This window comes from Equus caballus, chromosome X (genome assembly GCF_041296265.1).
Source record: "Equus caballus isolate H_3958 breed thoroughbred chromosome X, TB-T2T, whole genome shotgun sequence".
Lineage (NCBI taxonomy): Eukaryota > Metazoa > Chordata > Mammalia > Perissodactyla > Equidae > Equus > Equus caballus.
In genome coordinates this window covers 116,099,827-116,120,138 of record NC_091715.1, presented here as the reverse complement: position 1 = coordinate 116,120,138, position 20,312 = coordinate 116,099,827, and the positions used below count along the sequence as shown (strand labels likewise).

Below are 20,312 nucleotides of genomic sequence, written 5' to 3'. Positions count from 1 at the left end.
TTTCCCTGGAGTTCTGAGCTTTTGTTTGCCTTTTGTTTCAGGCCCACCTGCCGTTTGCTGTCATTGGCAGCACAGAAGAACTGAAGATAGGTAACAAGATGATGAAGGCGCGACAGTATCCTTGGGGCACGGTGCAGGGTGAGTGAATCTCCTGGAGACAAGGAGAAGGGAGCCCCTTCTGTCTGTCTCTTTGCCTGGCTCCAGCCACTGTGTGACCCGTCCCTAACTTGTCCCCAGTCTACTCATTTGGCTTGGGCCACAAACAGCCACAGACATCACCAGCAGGCAGACTCTGGCTTCATACCTGGATTCTCTGCCGTGAGTAGGCTCTCTTTTGTCTCTGATGGAGAAAGCATTCCTAAAACCAAACAAACGCACCTGGAGCAAGGCAGGCAGGCGGGTGCTAGAAAGCATGTGTACTTGCCCGAGTGCACCAGGAGACCCACGAGAATGTTCACAGCAGTGGTGTTCATAATAGCAAATAAGTAGAAACAACCCAGACACCATTAAAAATAAATTGGCTGAATTGCAAAATGCTCATATGATGGAATATTATGCAGCAGTGAAAATGAGTGGACTATAGTTACATCTCCATGAATGCATCTCAGAAACATAATGTTGGGCTAAATAAATCATAGTAGAATACATGCTGTATGATTCCATTTATATGAACCCCAAAAGTAGACAAAACTAAACAAGATATATATTTTTAAAAATTCATATGTAAGTGGTAAAACTATAAAGAAAAACAAAGGAATGATAACCCAAAAGTCAGTATAGTGTTTAAGTCTCATTGTGGGGAAGGAGGGGTGTGAGATGAGAAAAGGACACAAAGGGACTTCTAAGGTATAGTAATGTTTCACCTGGGGCATGGATACATTGGTATTCTTCTTTTTTTAATTCTTTAACTTGCACATGTACATTTCATGCACTCTTGCATGTATGATTATTTCTCAATGTAAAAGTGTATTTAAAGATGTACATACACTCAGGAAAGTTCCTTTTGTGGTCTGCCTGACGTGTGTTGTTAGCCTCGGTGCCATCAGTGCAGTGGCTAAAACAAGGCCTAGGACACTGCCATGGGTGGAGGAGGCGTCTGGTCCTCCGAGTCTCCAGCTGTAAGCGAGGTCTCGGAGCACAGGGTCGCGGTGTGTGAGAGCGCGGCTGTCCACTGTAAACTCAGCCCCACCACTGAGCAAGCAAGTGAAAGCGGGGGTGAGGGGGTGAGCATCACACCCGAAGACCTGCATATCTTAGGGCACGCCAGAGACCTCTGGCCATAGCTGGATTTTTCCATAGGTAGGACAAGACTGTCATCAGAGCTCTGCTAGGTTTTGGTCTTCTCTGCCATTTGGGGCTGGCGATGCTCCACCAGGAACATTTACAAATGCTTTCTGGACCAACAGTCCCACCCTGGGAATGAATTTGTGTTCTCAGAGGCAGGAACCTGAGGTGAAATGAGGAGAAGCCAGCAGACGGGGTTCCAATGACTTCCTCCAATTTAGATCACCCCGCACCTACCCAACAAAGGGATTTTTGAACACTTTTCTTGCAAGTCGTGGTTCACTGTTCTTTTAGAGTGAGGAAGAAGCTGCGGATTGTCTGCACAGCCTGCAGGGGTCTTGGAGTCACTCCTTCCAACTGACCACCGGGGACCACTGCCTGGAGATGGAGAAGGAGATGGTCCTGCGAAGTCACCTGACTGATTTGACTTTTAATATCACCTTCTCTTCTATGACAGCAAGGGCCTTTATCCCAAAGGCAATGGGTCTTTTTTTTTTTTTTTTTTGATGAGGGAGATTGTCACTGAGCTAACGTCTGTTGCCAATCTTCCTCTTTTTGCTTGAGAAAGATTAGTCCTGATCTAACATCTGTGCCAATCTTCCTCTGTTTTGTATGTGGGGTGCTGCCACAGCATGGCTTGTTGGGCGGTGTGTAGGTCTGCACCCAGGATCCAAACCTGCAAACCCCGGGCTGCCAAAGCGGAACATGAGAACTTAACCACTACACCACAGGGCCAGCCCTGGCAATGGGTCTTAAGCAAAGGGGTTATGGGAGCTGATTTGGGCTTTGGAAAGATTATTCTGATGACCACAAGGCAGTCTGCTGCAACTATACCCCACTCTGTCATCACAGGCCCCCGCCCTGCCCCCACTACCCTCTCGCAGACCTCGCAAGACAGAATCTGGGGTGACTGTGCCTGTTCATCATCTCAGACACCACAGTCCCCTCTCCACAGTGGAGCCATGCCTGCAGACACGCGCCAAGGCACTGCTCACAGCCTTGTGTTCCATCCAGAAGTCCATTTTGCTATGGTCCACATCTCTGCCCTTCTGGGCCACTGCCCCAAATGCAGAGCTTTGCTGCACTCTTCAGAGGAGGGGGCCTGCTCACTCAAGCTGGAAAGTGGGGTCCACTTTGTCATTGTCACCATTGCTGCTGTCAGGCCATTATCCACCCTCCAAAAAGCTTTGAAGCTTCTACCATCCAGATGGGCCCCACCTGTGGTCCATACCTCTCCTTGTCACTGGGTCTGTTGATGTCCTAATTCTTCCCCCTTATTCTTTGGAAACTTTGGCCCCTGGTCATAGCCTTTGCCTCTCCTCTGCTTAGATTGCCTGGATTTAATAGTTTTGTGTTTTGTTTTGTTTTTTTTAAGATTTTATTTTTTTCCTTTTTCTCCCCAAAGCCCCCCGGTACATAGTTGTATGTTCTTCATTGTGGGTCCTTCTAGTTGTGGCATGTGGGACGCTGCCTCAGCGTGGTTTGATGAGCAGTGCCATGTCTGCACCTAGGATTCGAACCAACCAAACACTGGGCCGCCTGCAGCAGAGCGCGCGAACTTAACCACTCGGCCACGGGGCCAGCCCCTAGATTGCCTGGACTTAAATCCTAACACTGCAACTTACGAGCTGTGTAACCTTGCCTAACCTCCTCAAGACCTTGCAAGGACTATTCCCCTATCTGCCTGATAAATTCCTAGTCTTCTTTCAAGAGATATCTAGGGGTTACCTCTTCGGAGAAGCCTGCACTCTCCCAGGAGGTGTTAGGCCCCCTCTTCTGGGCTTTCATTGCACGTTGTCTATCTACCTCCATTTTGGTAATTTTTGCATGATATTATATTTGTCTATTTGCATCTCTTCTTCCATGAAACCGTAAGCTCCTAAGGGCAAGACTCCATGACTTCGTTTCTGAATTCTCAGTGCCTCATACAATACCAGGAACAGAGGTTCTGCAAATATTTATTGGGCGGATGGCTGAATGTGATGGCCACTGTCCTAAAAGTGGTGCAGAGCAAACATTCCTGGAAGAGTCTGAGTGGCAAATTTGAGTTGAGGTGCTACTGAATGTCTTCGTAGATTTTTTTTTATGGTATTGCAGTTTTCCATTCCTGTCATTCTTGTAACTTTTCATTTGCCTTTTCAGTAGAAAAGTGAATTAGGAGGCAAATTCGCAGGCTCAATATACACGGATTGAAAGGCAATGTGGCTTTTAGACATTTCACCTCTCATTTTGTCCATTTCTCCTTCTTCTGGCTTTCCTTTCCATATACTTTCCCAACCCCTGCTGTGCAGTTGAAAACGAGGCCCACTGCGACTTTGTGAAGCTGCGGGAGATGCTGATTCGGATCAACATGGAGGATCTACGGGAGCAGACGCACAGCCGGCACTATGAGTTGTACCGCCGCTGCAAGCTGGAGGAGATGGGCTTCAAGGACACCGACCCCGATAGCAAACCCTTCAGGTACCTCTCCTGTGAGCCCAGCCCAGCTCAGCTCAGCCCACCCAGGAAGTGTGCAAGCCTTGCCCTGGAGAATTCACAGGGGAGGCGAGACACAGGTGCCGAGACCCAGTGCAGCAGAGCTAAGGCCCTTGCCAGTTCCACTTGCCTGTTCCCTCTCTGCCTCTGCACACCTGCCAGGGGAGCTGTGGCAGGGCGGGCTTGGTAAGCACTGGGCCAGGGAGGAGGCCCAGAGGACCAGCAAGGCCGATGGTCTCACGGCCAAAAGCACACACATGGCAGCTGCTGTCAGCTGTGCTGGAGGGGAACCCTGAGCTGCCGCCTTGTTCTGCCACGTGGCAATTTATGCGTGTCCTCTGCCTGCCTAGCTTCATCAGGCTCCTGCTACTCTGGTAGGTTTCCAGTCTGTTCCTTACCCTCCTCCCCATTATCAAAATCAGGCGGGACCAGGCAGCAGTCACCGCACAGGTATTGATGAACTTGAGCCTCTTCATTCACTGGCCTTAGTGTTTGCATTCAAGTGCGAGCTTTGTTTTGACCACAGGATGTTAATAATCACTGACATACTTCTCAAGTCAGAATCTAAGGTGCTTTCCGAGAAGAAGAAGGTTTCTGAAAGCAGTTTACTGTGCTGATATGGGCGGTACGCCAGGTATAAGTGTCTGATTTGTATGCCTGAAGTGTGACATAAGCCCACATTTTAAAGCACCATGTGGCGCACTTTGTTGCCGCTCAATCTCCTTTCAGGGAATGTTAGGCTTCGATAAGCAAGTGAGGAGGACGCTTGTGGGCTAAGAAGGCTTTCAAAAGGCCTCTGAGATCCCACAGTTCCTGTTCACAGCAGAAAGCCAGCCTGAGGGCAGAGCATAGCCAGTCCTCTGGGGCTGCCTGGTTCCAGAGGGGCAGACTCGTTTCCCTTCATAGACAGGCAGGGACGGGGCCACTGGAGCTCCTGAGGCTGGAGGAGGGCATGCTTGCCTTTCTGGTGGGCACTCCCTTAGCTTTGTCCTTCCCCTCCGACAGCTTTAATCTGCATCTGTGGAGGAAGAGGTGTGCCTCTACTGTTCATCTAGTCCCCTCCCCTCCTCCTGCTCCATCCCTGAAAACCTCCGTTACCTGCGTCTTCACCCTCTGCGCGCCTCTGCTGGCTCCTTTCCATATTGCGTGCAAACATTCTCATCCTAAAGAAACTCTCCCTTAACTGCTCCTCCTCGCCAGCCTATCCCTGTCCAGAAGTTTGGCTCTGACGGGAAGGAGAAAGAGTTGTTGTGTATTTACTGGCTTCTGCCCCCACCACTCCACTGAAACACCTCTGTCCAAGCTCAGCAATCACACACTCAAAGCCAATCGCAGTGTGCCTTCTGAGTCCCATCTTTTTTGATCTCAGCGTTTGATGGTCTTCCCCGCTGCCTGTTCCCTGAAGTTCTCTCTGCCTTTGGCTTTTCTGACACTGGTCTGGCTGGTTTTACTCCTATCTCTCTCAGTGCTGCTTCTCAGCCTCATTGGCAGGCTCATTTCCTTCAGCGTACTCCTTTGAATGTTGATATGCCCCAGGATTCTTTCCTAGGGCCCTGCTCCTTTCCCTCTCTCTTCTCTTCACACTGGTTCTTTCTACTCTCACAGCTCTAATACCACCTAGATGACTCCCAAGCTAAAATCTTACGTTTGACCTCTGACCCCATTGATCCAACTGCATACTGGATACTTGCACTCAGACCTCCCAGAGAGGACGTACCTGAACTCAGGCTGTCTAAAATTTAAGTCATCTTCTTCCTTCTTAAACAGACTCTTTCTCCAGTGTTCCCTGTCACGGTTCATGGTACCGCCATCCACCTGGTTACCCAAGCCAAAAACCAGGCATCATCTTTGACTCCTCCCAAGTCCTGGGAGTTCTGCCTCCCTTAGTATTCTCCCACATTCCCTGTCCCCCATTTCCTTAACATTAAAAGTAAGACCCTGTCATTTCTTACTTGGATTGTTGCAAAGTCTGTCCTTCACGCAACAGCCAGAGTGGCCTTGCTCATTTTCAAATTGGATCAAGTCAGTCCTTCTACTTAGAACCCTGCAGTGGATAAACTCATCTCCCACTACTCCACAGCCTACACGACACTCTCCAGCCATGTCGGACTGTGCCTGCCTCCCCAGGCATGCCATTCTCTCTTCACACGCGCCTTTCCACCTGCTCCCCTCATCGGAGCACAGTTCCTCCTCTTCACCAGGCCAACTCCTATTTCTCTAAAACTAAGTTCAGGCTGGGGGTACAGAGACTTAGCCCAGGCATCTCCCAGGAGACTGTGAATGCCTTGATGGCAGGCACAGTGGCTGTTGGCTCTAGATGTTGAGAAACTAGCACAGTGTCACTTAGTCCTGTGCCTAGCACATGGTGGAGTCTAATCAAGTGTTTATTGAAATAGTTCATTCATTAACGTGATCAGTTTCAGAGCCAGGAACTGGCAGCACAGTGCAGTGGGAGGACCCAGATTAAGAGACAAGCGATCCAGTTTCTTGTCCCCGCTCTGCCTCTAACTAGCTGTGTGGTCTTGAGCAAGTCACCTCACCTCTCTGGACCTATGGCTTCATCTGTAAAAAGAGGGTATAGAAGCAGATGTCCTAAGCCACTCCCAGTTCCAAATATTTCTCCATTTCACCAGGGCCACCCCATCCCCTTCAAGTAGCCCCATGACCCTGCTGTCACATGCCAAGCCAGCTGCCCACAGCTTTGTGGTTCTGTTTTTGCACCTCTCCCAGAATTGGGGAAGGGAGGATGGGGGAACACAGGGAGCATCATTGGGGCCAGTTTTCATCAAATGGGAGCCATTCTGAAGGCAGGGGAAGTAACCTGACCATGTTCGCAGTTTACAGGAGACGTATGAGGCTAAAAGGAATGAGTTCCTAGGAGAGCTCCAGAAAAAAGAAGAGGAGATGAGACAGATGTTCGTCCAGAGAGTCAAAGAGAAAGAAGCTGAACTCAAAGAGGCAGAGAAAGAGGTAAGAGAGGGGGGCTTCTGGGCTGGAGTCTTGCAGCCTCCAGGCAGGAATGGGCACCGCATGTGAAGCCCTGCCTTGGCTGGCACAGAGGGCTTCCAGATCTGTGACTTCTTGCTCCCTCATTCCTCAGTGCCAGGATGTTTTCTCTTTCTGTTACTTAATTCTCTGGAGCTGCGCTGTCCCCTTTGGTAGCCACTAGCTCATGTGACTATTTAAATTTAAATTAATTAAATTTAAATAAGATTTAAAACTCAGTTCCTCAGTTGCATCAGCCACATTTCAAATACTCAATCCTCGTGTGACTAGTGGCTATCGGACACTGTGCCTATTGGACAGCACAGATATAGAACATTTCCATCGCCAAAGAAATTTCTATTGGCAGTGCTGCTCAAAAGTCAAGACCTGACACAGCCCCTCGAGGTCAGGTGCAGGCTAATTCTTTTCCCTCTTCCTGGGAGTTCGGAGCTCAGTAGGGACAGTTGATCACTTTCTTGGCTGTCCTGCCCCATCCTCCCTTCTGTGATGGCCACGGAGAAAGATGGTCCCAGACAGTCTTGGGGACCTTGCTGAAACCTAAGCCAGTGACAGCTGGAGCATTTCTCCATTCACTTGGATATTCTGTTCCATTTCATTTTATCCTTAAAGAAACAGCTGTGTGGCTCTAGCAAGTTTTTAAACTAAGGTTTGATGGTCTGTCTGGGGTTTTCATTACTTGAGCCATGTCTCATCAAGTGCAGTTGGTCCTCTAACCATCGCCTTGGCTCCCGGGTACCCCTACCAGTTTGCTCACTGCTGCCCAATTAAGTGGCCTCAGCTACAGTTTGGTCACGTCAACAACTGCTTCACCTCTCTAGGCCTTGAAACCCATAAGAAGGGAAGCACTTCATTTCCCGTCTCTTCCTCCTTCGGTCTGCTATGACTCTCTAGGGTTATCACCAAAGCCTGTGGTGACGGTATTGGTTTTACTTCAGTTTCACTTTTCAAAAGAAAAATGTCACCCAGGACTTTTAGGAGGAGAGCTGAGGGGATCTCAAACATAAATGAATGAAAGGCCAATGAAGGGAAGCCAGGTTAAAGCAAGTGACCGGCCGAGCTCCCACCACCCTGCCCCAAGTGACTAGTTACAGCTGGTTTCCACAGCAAGTCTGTCACACACCACTCCCTACTAAGTGACAGTCCCAAATCCCTATAGGACCCGGAGACCTGATCTCCTTCATGGTGCACTGCAAGGGCTGCGGAATCCTAAGCTCCCTCGTGAGTCCCCAAAAGAGAGTGAAATTATGCTTGTCTGCTCTTACTATTCAGGCTAGTTTATCACCACCTATAGACCCCTTGCTCTCTGATCCCTTACCACGATGGCATGCCAGAATATTCTTGCTGTTCTCCTTTGGGTCTCTGGCTCTCTTCATGGCTAGCTCAGCCTCCCTTTGGCCAAGGTGTCTGCACTCATTCCATTGTATGGAATTCTCTTCTCTCCTTCTGTGTCCAGGGACAAGTATTTTCTTTGACCGGCTTTGGCATTGCTGAAGTTTGCTCTGTGATCCATAGTGAGCCTTCCTGATTGGAGGGGATAAGAAAAGGCAGGTGCTCCTTTCATATTGGGAGATTTCATTATAGAATCTTCTAAAGAATGGATTGACCTTGGGCAAATTCCTTAACTTCTCTGACCTTCTGTTTCCTCATAAAGTGAAGATAATAACAGAACCTACCTCATAGGATTGTTGTGACAATTAAATGAGTTCATACCTATAAACTGCTTATAAAAGTCAGTGCCTGGCCTAAAATAAGCACTCAATAAACGTTATGCTATTGTCATCGATATTACTGTGAACCATGTGTGGTACCTCTTTTAAATAAAACATTTGATGAAGCAGAATGCACGGTGCCATGACCATATTCAGTAACAGGAACTTGGAAATAAAATGGCAGGAGAAGAGAACTATCCAGAACTTGGTGCCCTTTGATGCCGTCGTAACTGTCCCTGGCAGAAATGTCCCCTAAGGTCCCAGGGTCCTGCAGGGTTACGACCCTGCCAGTCCCCACCCGCCCTGGGCTCGGCTCAGCTGGGAGCTGCTCGCGAGGACCTCTCCTCAAACTCCTTGTGCTTCCCTGCCAGCTGCATGAGAAGTTTGACCGTCTGAAGAAACTACACCAGGACGAGAAGAAGAAGCTGGAGGATAAGAAGAAATCCCTGGATGATGAAGTGAATGCTTTCAAACAGAGAAAGACAGCAGCCGAGCTGCTCCAGTCCCAGGGCTCCCAGGCCGGAGGCTCACAGACTCTGAAAAGAGACAAAGAGAAGAAAAAGTAAGTGGTAGGCTGCTCTGGGGTAGCGGCTTCCTCCTCCTGCTCATCCCCTCAGGGCAGGGCCTGGAGGCTAAGGGCCGGGGACCAGAGGTGAGCTGCGGGCTGATAGACTCATTTGGCTACCTATAACTGGTCTCAGCAGCCCCATGAGACCTTCGGATTCCCTGAGTTGGGGAAACTGAGAGTAGGGGAGGGGTGTGGTCCCAGAGGCCTAGCCCCTCTGTTCCGCCACTTAGGAATGTCCTGCAACCTTGAGATAGGAGAGGAAGGGAAAGGAGAGGGAAAGCAAAAGAAGTGTGAGAGTAGGAAGAAGAAGGGAGGAAACAATGAGAAGCTGCAGTTACAAGAAAGAGATGAACAAAAAGAAGGGCAGATAGAGAGTAGTGGGAGAAAGAGAGAACCTTAGCAGAAGCCTCTGGGCGCCCTCTTTCTCCTGGAGAGGTTGGGGCTGACCCGGCTTACAGGCCTGCTTGCTCATCCTATAACTGGGGTGTTCACCTCTGTGCCTGGAGGCCAACCGTCATCCTGCCTCAGTTCTCACTAGTGGCATCCAACAGATGCTGAAGGCTGCAGCCCAGTCCTGACCTCCCACCTCTTCTCTGTCCCTCCTTCTTGGCTGCTTAGTTGTCCTGGGCCTGGAGTGCTGAGAACTTGGTGGGGAACCCTCAGATGCTAGAACAGCTGGCCCTCCATATCCACGGGTTCCACATTTGCGGATCGTGCGAGATTAGTTGAATCTGAGGATTCCAAACCCACGGATACGGAGAGCAGACTAAGGGACTTGAGCGTCCCCGGAGTTTTGTATCCGCAGGGGTTGGGTGGGAAGGTCCTGAAACCAATCCCTCCGCAGATACTGAGGAATGACTGTATACTCCGTGTGCCCCATTCTCAACCTAGGGTTTACAATCCATCTGTGTCCTCTGGTATTTGGTAAGGCAAGATAGCATGGCTCCTGGTTACCATGTAGGTCAATAACCCCAATCTAAACCCAGGCTTTGCTTGCTGACGTTACCCATTCCTCATCCTAGAACCAGAGCAGAGAAAAGCATTTCCGATGAGACCTATACAACACCAGGAAAACATCCCATGGTCCCCTGTGCTCTATAGTGGTTTGAGCAGTGTGACTCGAGGAGCCCTCAGGTGGAGTGTTAGGCAATGTCCTTATTAAAGGGGCCTGAGGACCCAAAAGATGTCCATGGTCAATGCCTTCTGCTCTTAGCCGCTTGTTCCTGGACTCAAGTATTGGATATTTGCCAGAAGGAGGAAATATCTTCCTTTCCTCTGTGTCTGGCTTATCACTTAGGAATAAAATAGTGACTTTTGTACAATATTAAAATATTTTATATTTGAAGGCACTCAGTTTTGCAATCCGATTATTCTTTATTCAAAAGTACAATTTGAACATTTCCACCAATTAGTTCAGAGATTTTTGTTACGGAATCCTAACACTATAGTATGTCAAATTCACTGACTAATTAACTTTTTTGGGTATTACTTGATGGATAAAGTTCAACTAGCCAGAAAAAAAGCCCCTTTGGACACACTGTATGTTAACCAATCTGTCATGATGTGTTAGTTGCACCAGCAGAAATGGATTTTCTTTCTTTTTTTTTTGTGAGGAAGATTGGCCTTGAGCTAACATCTGTTGCCAATCCTTCTCTTTTTGCTTGAGGAAGATTGTTGCTGAGCTAACATCTGTGCCAATCTTCCCATATTTTGTATGTGAGATGCCACCACAGCATGGCTTGATAAGCGGTGTGCAGGTCTGCACCCGGATCTGAACCAGCAAACCCCGGGCCGCCAAAGCAGAGTGCACATGAACCTAAACACTACACCACCAGGCCAGCCCTGGATTCCTATTTTTAAGATTAGAAAAATCTAAATTTGTCTTCTAGCTCTAACCCGCTGCCTTCATAGTCCTGTGGTATTTGTTAACTCAATCCCCAGGGAAGTTTCACAGCCTTGCTTGAGATTCATTTGTTCAGAGCCCACTGACACTGAACTATAAATATGCCCCCTTCAGATGTTCAGTGGAAGTTCCTCTCAGATCAGGCTTTCTCCTAGTTGCCTCAAATTAACTGACCCTCCCCCGTCACCCCAGGCAGAAGACCCTACATAAGGAGACACCTCTCTCCAGTCTCCAGGGTTATTTGGGATTGGCGATGACACCCTTTCCCAATTCTGAGATGGGCGAAAACTTTGCTGGCATGTGGCACCTCATGTGAGCAATAAGGGCCTGACAAAATAGACTGTCCTCTTCCATACTTCCAGATGTATAAGTGGCTCCAGGCCTGGGCTTTTTATGTAATTCCACAAACGGTTAGCTAACTTCTGGAAACCCCATCATTAGATCTGTGCCACTCTGCTCCCATAGTGATGATGGTGGTGGTGGGTTTTGAGGGTAGAAGTGGTGACAGTAGCATTCCTTCTTAAGAGATGACGATTGGATCTAATAGAGTCACACAGTCAGAATGTCCTTTGGCTGCCCTTCAAGAGGTTAAGAAGGAGTACCAGTGTTCTAGGGGGTCCCTCTAGCCCATCTCGCCCTCTTCCCCTCCCCACTCCTCCTAATCTCCTTTGACCTCTAACTCTTCATTGTTTGTGTCAACTCATAACATTTGATTTCTCCTCAAGCTCGCTCCATCTTCATCAGCTCTTACTGTTTTACAGTTAACTCTGCTGTTTGCTGCATGCTGCATGAGACCCAGGGTCCTGGTAAGCTTTATTAACTCTAAATAGAACTGGCAGTGGCTTTAGAACACCTCTCCCCAAACCCTGCCCCCTCCCCTGCCAACACACATATCTAATCATACAAGAAGCTGCTTTGTGGTCCCAACTGGTTTCCTCTTGTGACTTACAATATTAAGAAATAGTCTGGTGTGGTTTCCAGTGTACATGTGGAACGTTTGCCTGCCTGATTAAAAGGGGGGTGTTTTTAGACTTGCTGCCAGAACAGCTGGGTAGCATAGCCGGATCCTGTGATCAGTATTGGAGCTTTCAGTTTTGACCATTTTTTCCTTAAAGAGCCTTAATCATTACTTTCAAAATTAATTAAACAGTAGTGATTAGGGAAGTTGTTGGGGTTACAAGCCCTGTCTTGCAATGTCTCAGTCAATATGACCCCCAGGTTTGAGAATGTTCTGAGCCAACAGAAACTTGCTTCCCTGTTTACCTCTGGTGGCTGTTTCTTATCTGAGGGGTTCAAGTCTCAAATTTCCTTTGGCTATGTAACCCCCCAAACCCATCATAAACGTGAGAGAAAACGAAGAGCTCTCAGATATTATAGAGAATTCCTTACATTTAATTCTACGAGTATCAGCTTTATGAACACCTTTGAGAAGGAGATAAGCAGGTCACCTTTGGTAAAATGGATTCCTGAGGGCTAGGTGTTGTGTCTAGAGAAGTGAAGAAAGCAGCCCCTGACGTCACATAGTTTATAGGTTGATTAGAGCAATGACCGAGCACCTTCTTTTCTGTTTTTTTAAAGATTGGCCTTGAGCTAACATCTGTTGCCAATCTTTTTTCTTCTTCTTCTCCTCAAAGGCCCCCAGTACATACTTGTATATTCTAGTTGTGGGTCCTTCTGGTTGTGCTATGTGGGACGCTGCCTCAGCATGGCCTCATGAGTGGTGCTGGGTCCGCGCCCAGGATCCGAACCAGTGAAACGCTGGGACTCCAAAGCAGAGCGTGTGAACTTAACCATTTGGCCACAGGGCGGCCCCCTAAGCACCTTCTATTTATTCTGCTAGACCCAGGTGGTGGGTGGAGAAGGAACATAAATATTTTTAATTTAACATAATTAGGCTTATTACTATTTTAAAAACTTTACCATAGAAACTTTCAAACCGGAACAAAAGAGGAGAGTCTAGCAACAATGCAGCCCCGTGGACCCACAACCCAGCCCCCAAACAACTATCAACATATGGCCAATCCTGTTTCGTCTATTACCCCAAACCTGCTGGATTATTGTAGAGCAAAACCCCTATCATTTCATCTGTAAACACTTTAGCATGTATCTCTAAGAGATAATGACTCTTAAAAAAATTGTAATCACAATGCCACCATTATCACACCTACAAAATTAACAATTCGTTAACATAAAATTTCTAGTTGGTGTTCAGAATACCCCTGTTGTCTCATAAATGCCTTTTACATTTGGTTTGTTTGGATCAGGGAATATAAAATATTAAGATGACTTCTCTCCACTCACCAATGTAGTTTATGATTTAAATGGAAAGCCTGCTGTTAATCAGCGAACTGATTGCTCCAGCGATTGCACTGGGGACCTTGGGCAGCTGGCAAAACATCCTACTTTCAAGCAAATCCCGAGGAGGAAGTCCGTAGAGGCTTCTGAAACATAAGGCCCGTGAAATTGAGCCAAAGGAAACAACCCTAAAAGAACAATGAAATGATTTATTGTCTGGCTTCAAGGCAAGTCTTGGAGCCCCTGTTCATTGACTTGAATCGAACAGCAGATTTCCATTTGGGAAGACTGAATTCCCAGTGTCTGCCCACTGCTGTAGTCCCAGCGCCTGGCAAAGTTTCTGACACCTGTCTGAGCTCAGTTCATGTGTGTTTTCTTTGTTCTCCCATTTTCAGTGAGGAGAGCAAGACAGATGTATCCTGGTAAGTTAGATTTCAGTTAGTTAATTCAGGTGTCAGTGCACGTAGTTTGACACAATTTGGTTCAGGTTTCCCTGAGTAAATCATTGTTAGTGGCCGTTACTAAAATGAATTCTGGCAAAACTGTAATTAAAGCCATACTTTACAAGCGAGAGGCAATTGGCAAACAGCGGGAACAGCCAACCTCAGCCCCAAGGAGGTTGGGTTTTCCTGGCAGGCTTCTCCCCAGCAGACCACAAAAGCAGTTCCAAACCAAACAGAGGAGGGAGGCCCTGGCTCCCGGGGATCTGAAAGCAGCAAAAACAACCCGTCCCCTCCGCAAAGCCCTCATTCCAGGGGTGGATCACAAAGGCCACCCCTCATTAACCGGAGAGCAGGCGGAGCCAGGCTTGCTGCTCCTCACTGGTTTGAAATTGCTCGAGGCACTACTGGCAGCTGTGTGCAGTTGTAAGAGAAATTCCTCTGTGACCTGTACATAGTTGCAGATACCATATCTTAATGGTTACTGGTCCCTTGACCCTTGGAGGGCTGCACAGTATACACATAACAAAATATATGAGCCCCCCATGAAGCCCAGAACATAGGCTGGTGCACTGTTGGTCAGGTCTCTTCCCCAAACAAGTAGACAAAGCATAAAATAAGAGGTGAGCATTTGTATAACATTTGACTACGCTTCAAAGCAGTTTTCCATATGATACCTCATTTTCACCTTACAACAGTCCTGTGAGGTAGAGAAGGAGAGAATACTCTTCAGTTTTTAAGATGAGTAAATGGAGGAGCAGGGAATTTCAGAGACTTACCAAGGATCACCCAGTGAGTTAGTGGCAGAATTGGAACAAGAACGCAGAACTCCTGATTCCTGGTATAAATTGCTATTCACATGATTGTGTGTGTGTGTGTGTGTAGGTGTGTGGATGTATTCACTCTGAGGAAGTGACTGTACAAACATACTCACATATGCATGTGCTTTTAATTATCCCTCCCAAATATCTAATAGTCTTTATTTAATGAGATAAATATATTCTTCAGGTAAAAAACAGGGGCTAAGATCCACAGGCAAGGAGTTCTCAGGGACACTGCGGGGTGATGGAAAGAGTCTCAATTAAACAGCCAAGGGATGTGGGTTCTGATCCTGGCTGCGACTCTTTCTTTGTGACCATGGGCAAGTCAGTTGGCTTCTCTGTGCTTCTCAGTCGAATGGGAATGGATAACTACTTGCCCTATTTGTATCCCAGGCGTGAAGTTTAAATGGGAGAAGGGTCAAAGTGCTACGTGACTGCAAACCAATAGCGGATTTCCATAGTTCAGATTTTCATGTAGCTGTGGTCTGGACCCTAGTGCGGAGCCCAGCAACCATCCCCAGGCCCTTCTCACGCAGATCTTGCTTCAGGATACCATTAGGTGATTGGGACTGCTCCAGGGCTACCTGAAGTAAAACCTCAGCCCCCTCCGCTTTCCCTATGGGACAAGGCAATCAGTGGCTGAGAGCCTGGCACTCTATCCAGTGGCCTGAGGCCACCTGGAGATTTGTTGAAGGTGATCCTCCACAAAGCGTCTGGATAGGGGAATGTTAGAAAGGACCTAGTAATTAAGAAGAGAGGAAAAGTATTCTTGTGGCTGTTGATTAGTTTGCTAGCTGATGCCACCACTGCTACCACTCAGAGGTGTGTGTGGGCGTATGAGAGAAAAAGCATGTTCCCAGCAGCCAATGCGATAAGACCTTAGACCATCTAACATGGCTGTATTCTAATTTACCCATTAGTCATCACTACTTAAACAATTTTCTTCTAACCTTTTTTTTTTTTTGTACATTAATCCATCCATTCATTAACCCAACTTCTCTTTTCATTTTCAGTTTGGGCTTCCTGTAGACACCCTTTTCCTGCGCAACAGAGCCGGGCCTCCCTTTCTCTAATTCCCCTTTAACACGTGTGGGGGGCACACAACCCGTGTCCTCCTGTCTCTTCCTGCCAAGGTTTATAGAAGCCTGAGAGTCTGAGGATGGCGCCTGGCCTCTGGTCAAGAAGCCAGCAGCCACATGGTTTGGAGATGCATTGTGCATCCCAGTTCCCCTCCCAGCACCCCCAGCCACTGCCCCCCATCTTTGCCAGACTGTAAGACATTCAGGGCTCCCATCTGCTACTTGCCACCACCAGCTTGCCCGTTTGAACCCTTATTGCTGCTTGTCTCCCTAAGGTATCTGCATCCACCACGGCTGGGTAAGCACCAGTCGGCAGGGCTTTCCCCTTCAGGCTCCTGCACCCGGGCACGGGGCTTCCCTGACAGCACTCCCCCGGACAGGAGCCGCAGCCCCTTCTCAGAGGGCTCAAAAGGAGATCCTGTGGTAACTTTTCCTTCGGGACACCCATCCCAGCCCTTTCCAGTTTTGATTCACTCAAAGTAGCTGCACTCAAGCTGTGTTAAAAATCTGGAATGAGTTTATTTACTCCAAGCCCTTCCCAGAAGATACCACTGCTGAAGAAAATGGCATAAGTTTCCCCTCTTTATAATTCTGGGTACCCCACAGATTCAGAAGGGAGAATAAACCTGACTGTTATTACCAGCCTAGTGTCTTGAATGGTAGACTTCTGGAAATCTTCTGAGATGTCTCGGCATCTCCTCTGTAATTTCTCTTTGGGCTCCACACCATCCCAGTGAGGCAGGGCCAACAGCAGGTGTGATAATCCCACGTCATAAACTGCCCCACTGAGCAGTCAAAGAGTCGGTGTTTTCAGTTTTGCTCTGATGAGCCTTCCAGTCTGTTTAATTGGTAAATGTGATGATGAGTTTTCATCTGCATTTTGCACGTGTCCGCCAGTAAGAAGAGGTGAGAGCATCAGCTGGAGAGGAGAAACAAGGTGTTGTACCTTGAAAGGTCCCCACCTTTACCTCCAGGCTGAGGATTTGATATTTTAAAAATCTTCCAGCCCTAGTTTTTATAATGGGGCCCATTCGATAGTGGCTTTGGGAACCCCTTTGAAGTAGAGAGCCCCCCATTGTCAGGGCCACGAGGCACAGTGGCCTGTGGTGTTTGGCCAGTAGAGAGGGAGAGCTGGAGGTGACCTGGCGATGATCTGTGGCTAACATGCCGTTTCTCTGCCCTTCCTTTGCAGTAATCCATGGCTGTGTACTGAATAGTATTCCCCGCTACAGCTGGACTGGACTCCACTTAGCCTTTTAAGCCAAGGTTCTTATTTTAACCGACAGCTTTCCTTTGGGGTGCCAGGCAGCCGAGCCCCCAGCCCCTGCCACATACTTTCCCTTCAAGCCCCACTTCTTTTGAGTTCTGCCTCCCAGTCCCACTGGCGCTGACCATGAGCTTCTTCTTTTTTATTTCTTTGAGGTTTTTTTGGTCACTTTCTTTCAAAACGCACCAACGAGGCTAAGCCAAATTTTCAGGCCTTTTTGAAGCATTGAGAATGGGGAGGGGGTTTCTCTCTTCAACAATAGATAATAATAGGAAGCGAAAAGTATAAAGAATGCACAGCAGACATGCACACACTTTATCTTTTCTTGTTGGCAAAGCAAGAGGGCAGTTTTGATGAGATATATTGTTTGGGGAGTCGCTGATTGGTTAACGGCCAGAAGCAAGTGATGCTGCCGAAGCACAAGCTAGTTTCTTGAGAAAATCCAAGTCTCAGAGTGCAGCATTTTAGGAGACCCTGTGCTTGGAGGTTTAAAAAACAAACATGGCTACTCAGCTAGTAGCTCAGAAAGATGCTAAGTTTGGGCTGTCAGGTCTCCTTGAGCAAGGCATCTTATTTGCAGTTTTGATGTTTCTATGGCCAGTTTCTCTGCTGCTTCCCAAGAATCCCAAACTTAAACAACCAACTGGTCTCCATCCCCCCCCCCCCCGAATAATTATTAGCATTACAATTAGGCCCCCTCATTTGCATTTGTTTGCAGATTAACTACTTGAGGCTTGAGGCGCTCTGTAAACTTCAAAAGAATGAGAGCCACCAGCCTTCGAGAGACCTTCAGGGACTAGGCAGGAATTTTGTATTAAGGGAGAAATTTGGTCTGTAGAACAGATATGACCCACTTTTTTCGGAAGAGGAAATTGAAGCCCAGAGAAGTGAAGGGACTTGCCGGAAGTCCCCGTGCTGTTTTGTGGCAAAAGCCAGGTTAGGTTCACGAAGTCTGTCCTACTCCGATCTATTTCACAAATGGATCCAATCTGTGCATATATGTTCCTGGAGACAAGGTCTTTTGATGGTCGGAGAAAGAGAGTAGTTAGTATTAGAGGGCCTTTGAGGGGTTTGTTCCTATAGAAAAATACCTGGGAATGAGTGGGGAGGGGCGGGCACAGCCGAAGACTCCAGGCCAGCTCCTGAACTGAGCGTTTCTGCTGACGATAGGAGTCACCAGGCACCTGTTAGCCCGTCAGCTTTCCTGGAAGTCTGGAATGGGGCCCAGGCATGCATATGTTTAACAGTGTCCTAGAGGAGCCTTGTAATCAAGGAAGTTTGGTAGACAAAAATCTAACCTGTGAGTGAACATGAGATCCTTAGAAAGTCAACCAAGGCTATTAAAAGAATTGAAATGCTTATTTTATTGGGTGGCTTTCCTCAGTGTAGACAGAAAGATTTTTCTCCTTCAGTGAAAAGGCTTTTTAATTAGTACAATTGTTACTATTTTTAAAAAATATCCTAAGTACTCTGTTTACTTCCGGTGAAACAAAACCAGTCATTAGAAATGGTCTGTGCTTTTATTTTCCCAAACTGGAATAGAACGGCTTTCCTGAAAAATCCCCATGTGTACACACACACACACACACACACACACACACACACACACACACAGAGCCCCCATTTCTCTTAAGCCAAGAAGTTTGCTGTTCCCAGCTGCAGGGCAGATCACTTTTGTTTTTGTTTTTGTTTCTTTGTCTTAATCATTTGGCATTTACCCGTGGCTGTTAATATGTGCTTGTTTTTAATTAAAACAAGAAGCTTTAAACCTGTGTGTCGTGTTCTTAAAACCTTCTCCGCAGATTTCCCAATGGTGATGGTCGTCAGTGAGCCCATTTCTAACCTGTCTTCTGCAAGTATAGTCTTTGCTACCTCACACTGCCCACTCCCCTTGCCCTGTCTTCCTTTGAATGTCCTTTCTCTTTGGCTAATTTCATGTTTTCTTTCTCTTTCTCTCTCCCTCTCCAGCTTTTTTTAATCTTGTCTTCAGCAGCTGCACTAAGTCTAAAGGAGAAGACTGCCATTATAGAAGAGTTAGGGTTCCATATTGTCTCAAACCAGAAATCAACCAATCCCCTCCCCCCCAACTGCGTGCACACACACACACACACACACACCACATACTCAACAAGTTTTCATGTGTCCCTGTGTCCAGGCAAGAAGCTCTCTCCTGACTTACATGGTATTTTAAATAGAAGTGTCTTGTCCTAACCTAACAAGGCAGGAAAAGAACCGTCAGAGCTGGAGAATGGACCAAATGTAACCTCAGAGAGACAACTGCAGGACGACTCACCCGAGTGTAAGTGACTGGGGCAGGAGACCTCAGCTGTGGGTGTGGAAGTGCTGTTCACAAGTTTTCGTTTGAGTTTTCTGTTTTTCTTTTTAAACACCAATTCTCCGGTTCACTGGGTTGACTGTCTACGGCCACTATTAAACATTTCTGAATTTGGAAGAGAAAGTCAAGTGACGTTTGTATCTTCAGAATTCACAGACCTCCTGCAGAACCCCAGCAAGGGGAAAACGGATCCACTAACACTCAGGTGGAGAAGGGAGAGACGAGAGGGGGGTTTAAGCTTAGTGAGAGCAAAGTTACTCCGTGCAACCTTCCGAGGCCAGTTGGGGTTTTGAGAGAAGTTTCTGCTCAACCTGGGATTTGGAGGGAGAGCTTTGATGTTGATAAATCTGCCTTGAATTCACTGGTTTAACTTGCATCAAAATACCATATGAGTGTGTCCATTCCCATATATCCTTATGAACATCGCCATTCCACTGTCCAGTCTCTTGAGAGAGCCTCTTTGCATGTTTTCCAGAATCTGTGTTTGTTTTTCCTTTCTTCTCCTTTGTTCTTTTTGCTCAAAGGTGTGACCAGTCACTGGCCCTTCGGGGCTTTCATTCGCCAGGAGAAACATCCCGAAACCAGCACTGTTTCGCTTGATACCTTTCTAATGTCCATGTCAATTTTCAATAAAATTCAAAGAAATGCTCAATGGCTGTGTGATCTGATCTTAAATCATTAGGTGATCCTCAGGGTTTGCCGTAGGAGGAGTGGGTGGTTGCCTTCCAAGTGGGTGACTTGAGGGGCTCAGGAGGGTGCGATCAGCCCATATGCAATCTTCCCAGGTGTGCTGCGGTGCCCTCCCCCTTCCTCCATCTGGGTCTGAAATTCCCATGGGGCGGGCTGGAGGGTGGACAGGAAGTCCTCTGCTTTTCTTCTATTAGCATAGATTTAACTGATCCCTTGAGCTCATTATCATCTAAGATAATAGTTGGAGGAAGTGGAGTGCCAGATCCTACAGAACAAGATTTGGGTGAGTTTTAAATTCCGAGAGAAAAAGAGCTCTATGCTGCGTGTCTTCTCTCATTTAATCCTGTGGTGTGAGCATCGCGAAAATTCATTGATACAACTGTTCTTTATGACTCGAAAAGCATTCTACAGATAGCAAATAGTATTTTGTGTCCTGGGTC

The 20,312-nt window shown here is 47.4% G+C and overlaps 1 protein-coding gene across 30 annotated transcripts in view; it reads left to right on the top strand.

Annotated features, from left to right (window-relative positions):
- The window catches only part of SEPTIN6 (septin 6), a 62,863-nt gene extending 43,029 nt beyond the window's left edge, over nucleotides 1-19,834 (top strand). For 6 of the 30 annotated variants that reach the window (XM_070258316.1, XM_070258315.1, XM_070258319.1 and 3 more), the window contains 6 exons: nucleotides 42-138; nucleotides 3,576-3,744; nucleotides 6,597-6,729; nucleotides 8,846-9,036; nucleotides 11,707-11,751; nucleotides 15,515-18,615. In XM_070258316.1, the coding sequence (XP_070114417.1) occupies nucleotides 42-138; nucleotides 3,576-3,744; nucleotides 6,597-6,729; nucleotides 8,846-9,036; nucleotides 11,707-11,710 (594 nt within the window). In that variant the 3' untranslated portion in view covers nucleotides 11,711-11,751; nucleotides 15,515-18,615. Of the gene's footprint in view, nucleotides 1-41; nucleotides 139-3,575; nucleotides 3,745-6,596; nucleotides 6,730-8,845; nucleotides 9,037-10,064; nucleotides 10,392-11,706; nucleotides 11,752-15,514 lie in introns of those variants that run through there. The other 24 variants (XM_070258314.1, XM_070258313.1, XM_023634074.2 and 21 more) reach the window with 6 other exon arrangements.
- Nucleotides 19,835-20,312: the final 478 nt, after the last annotated feature.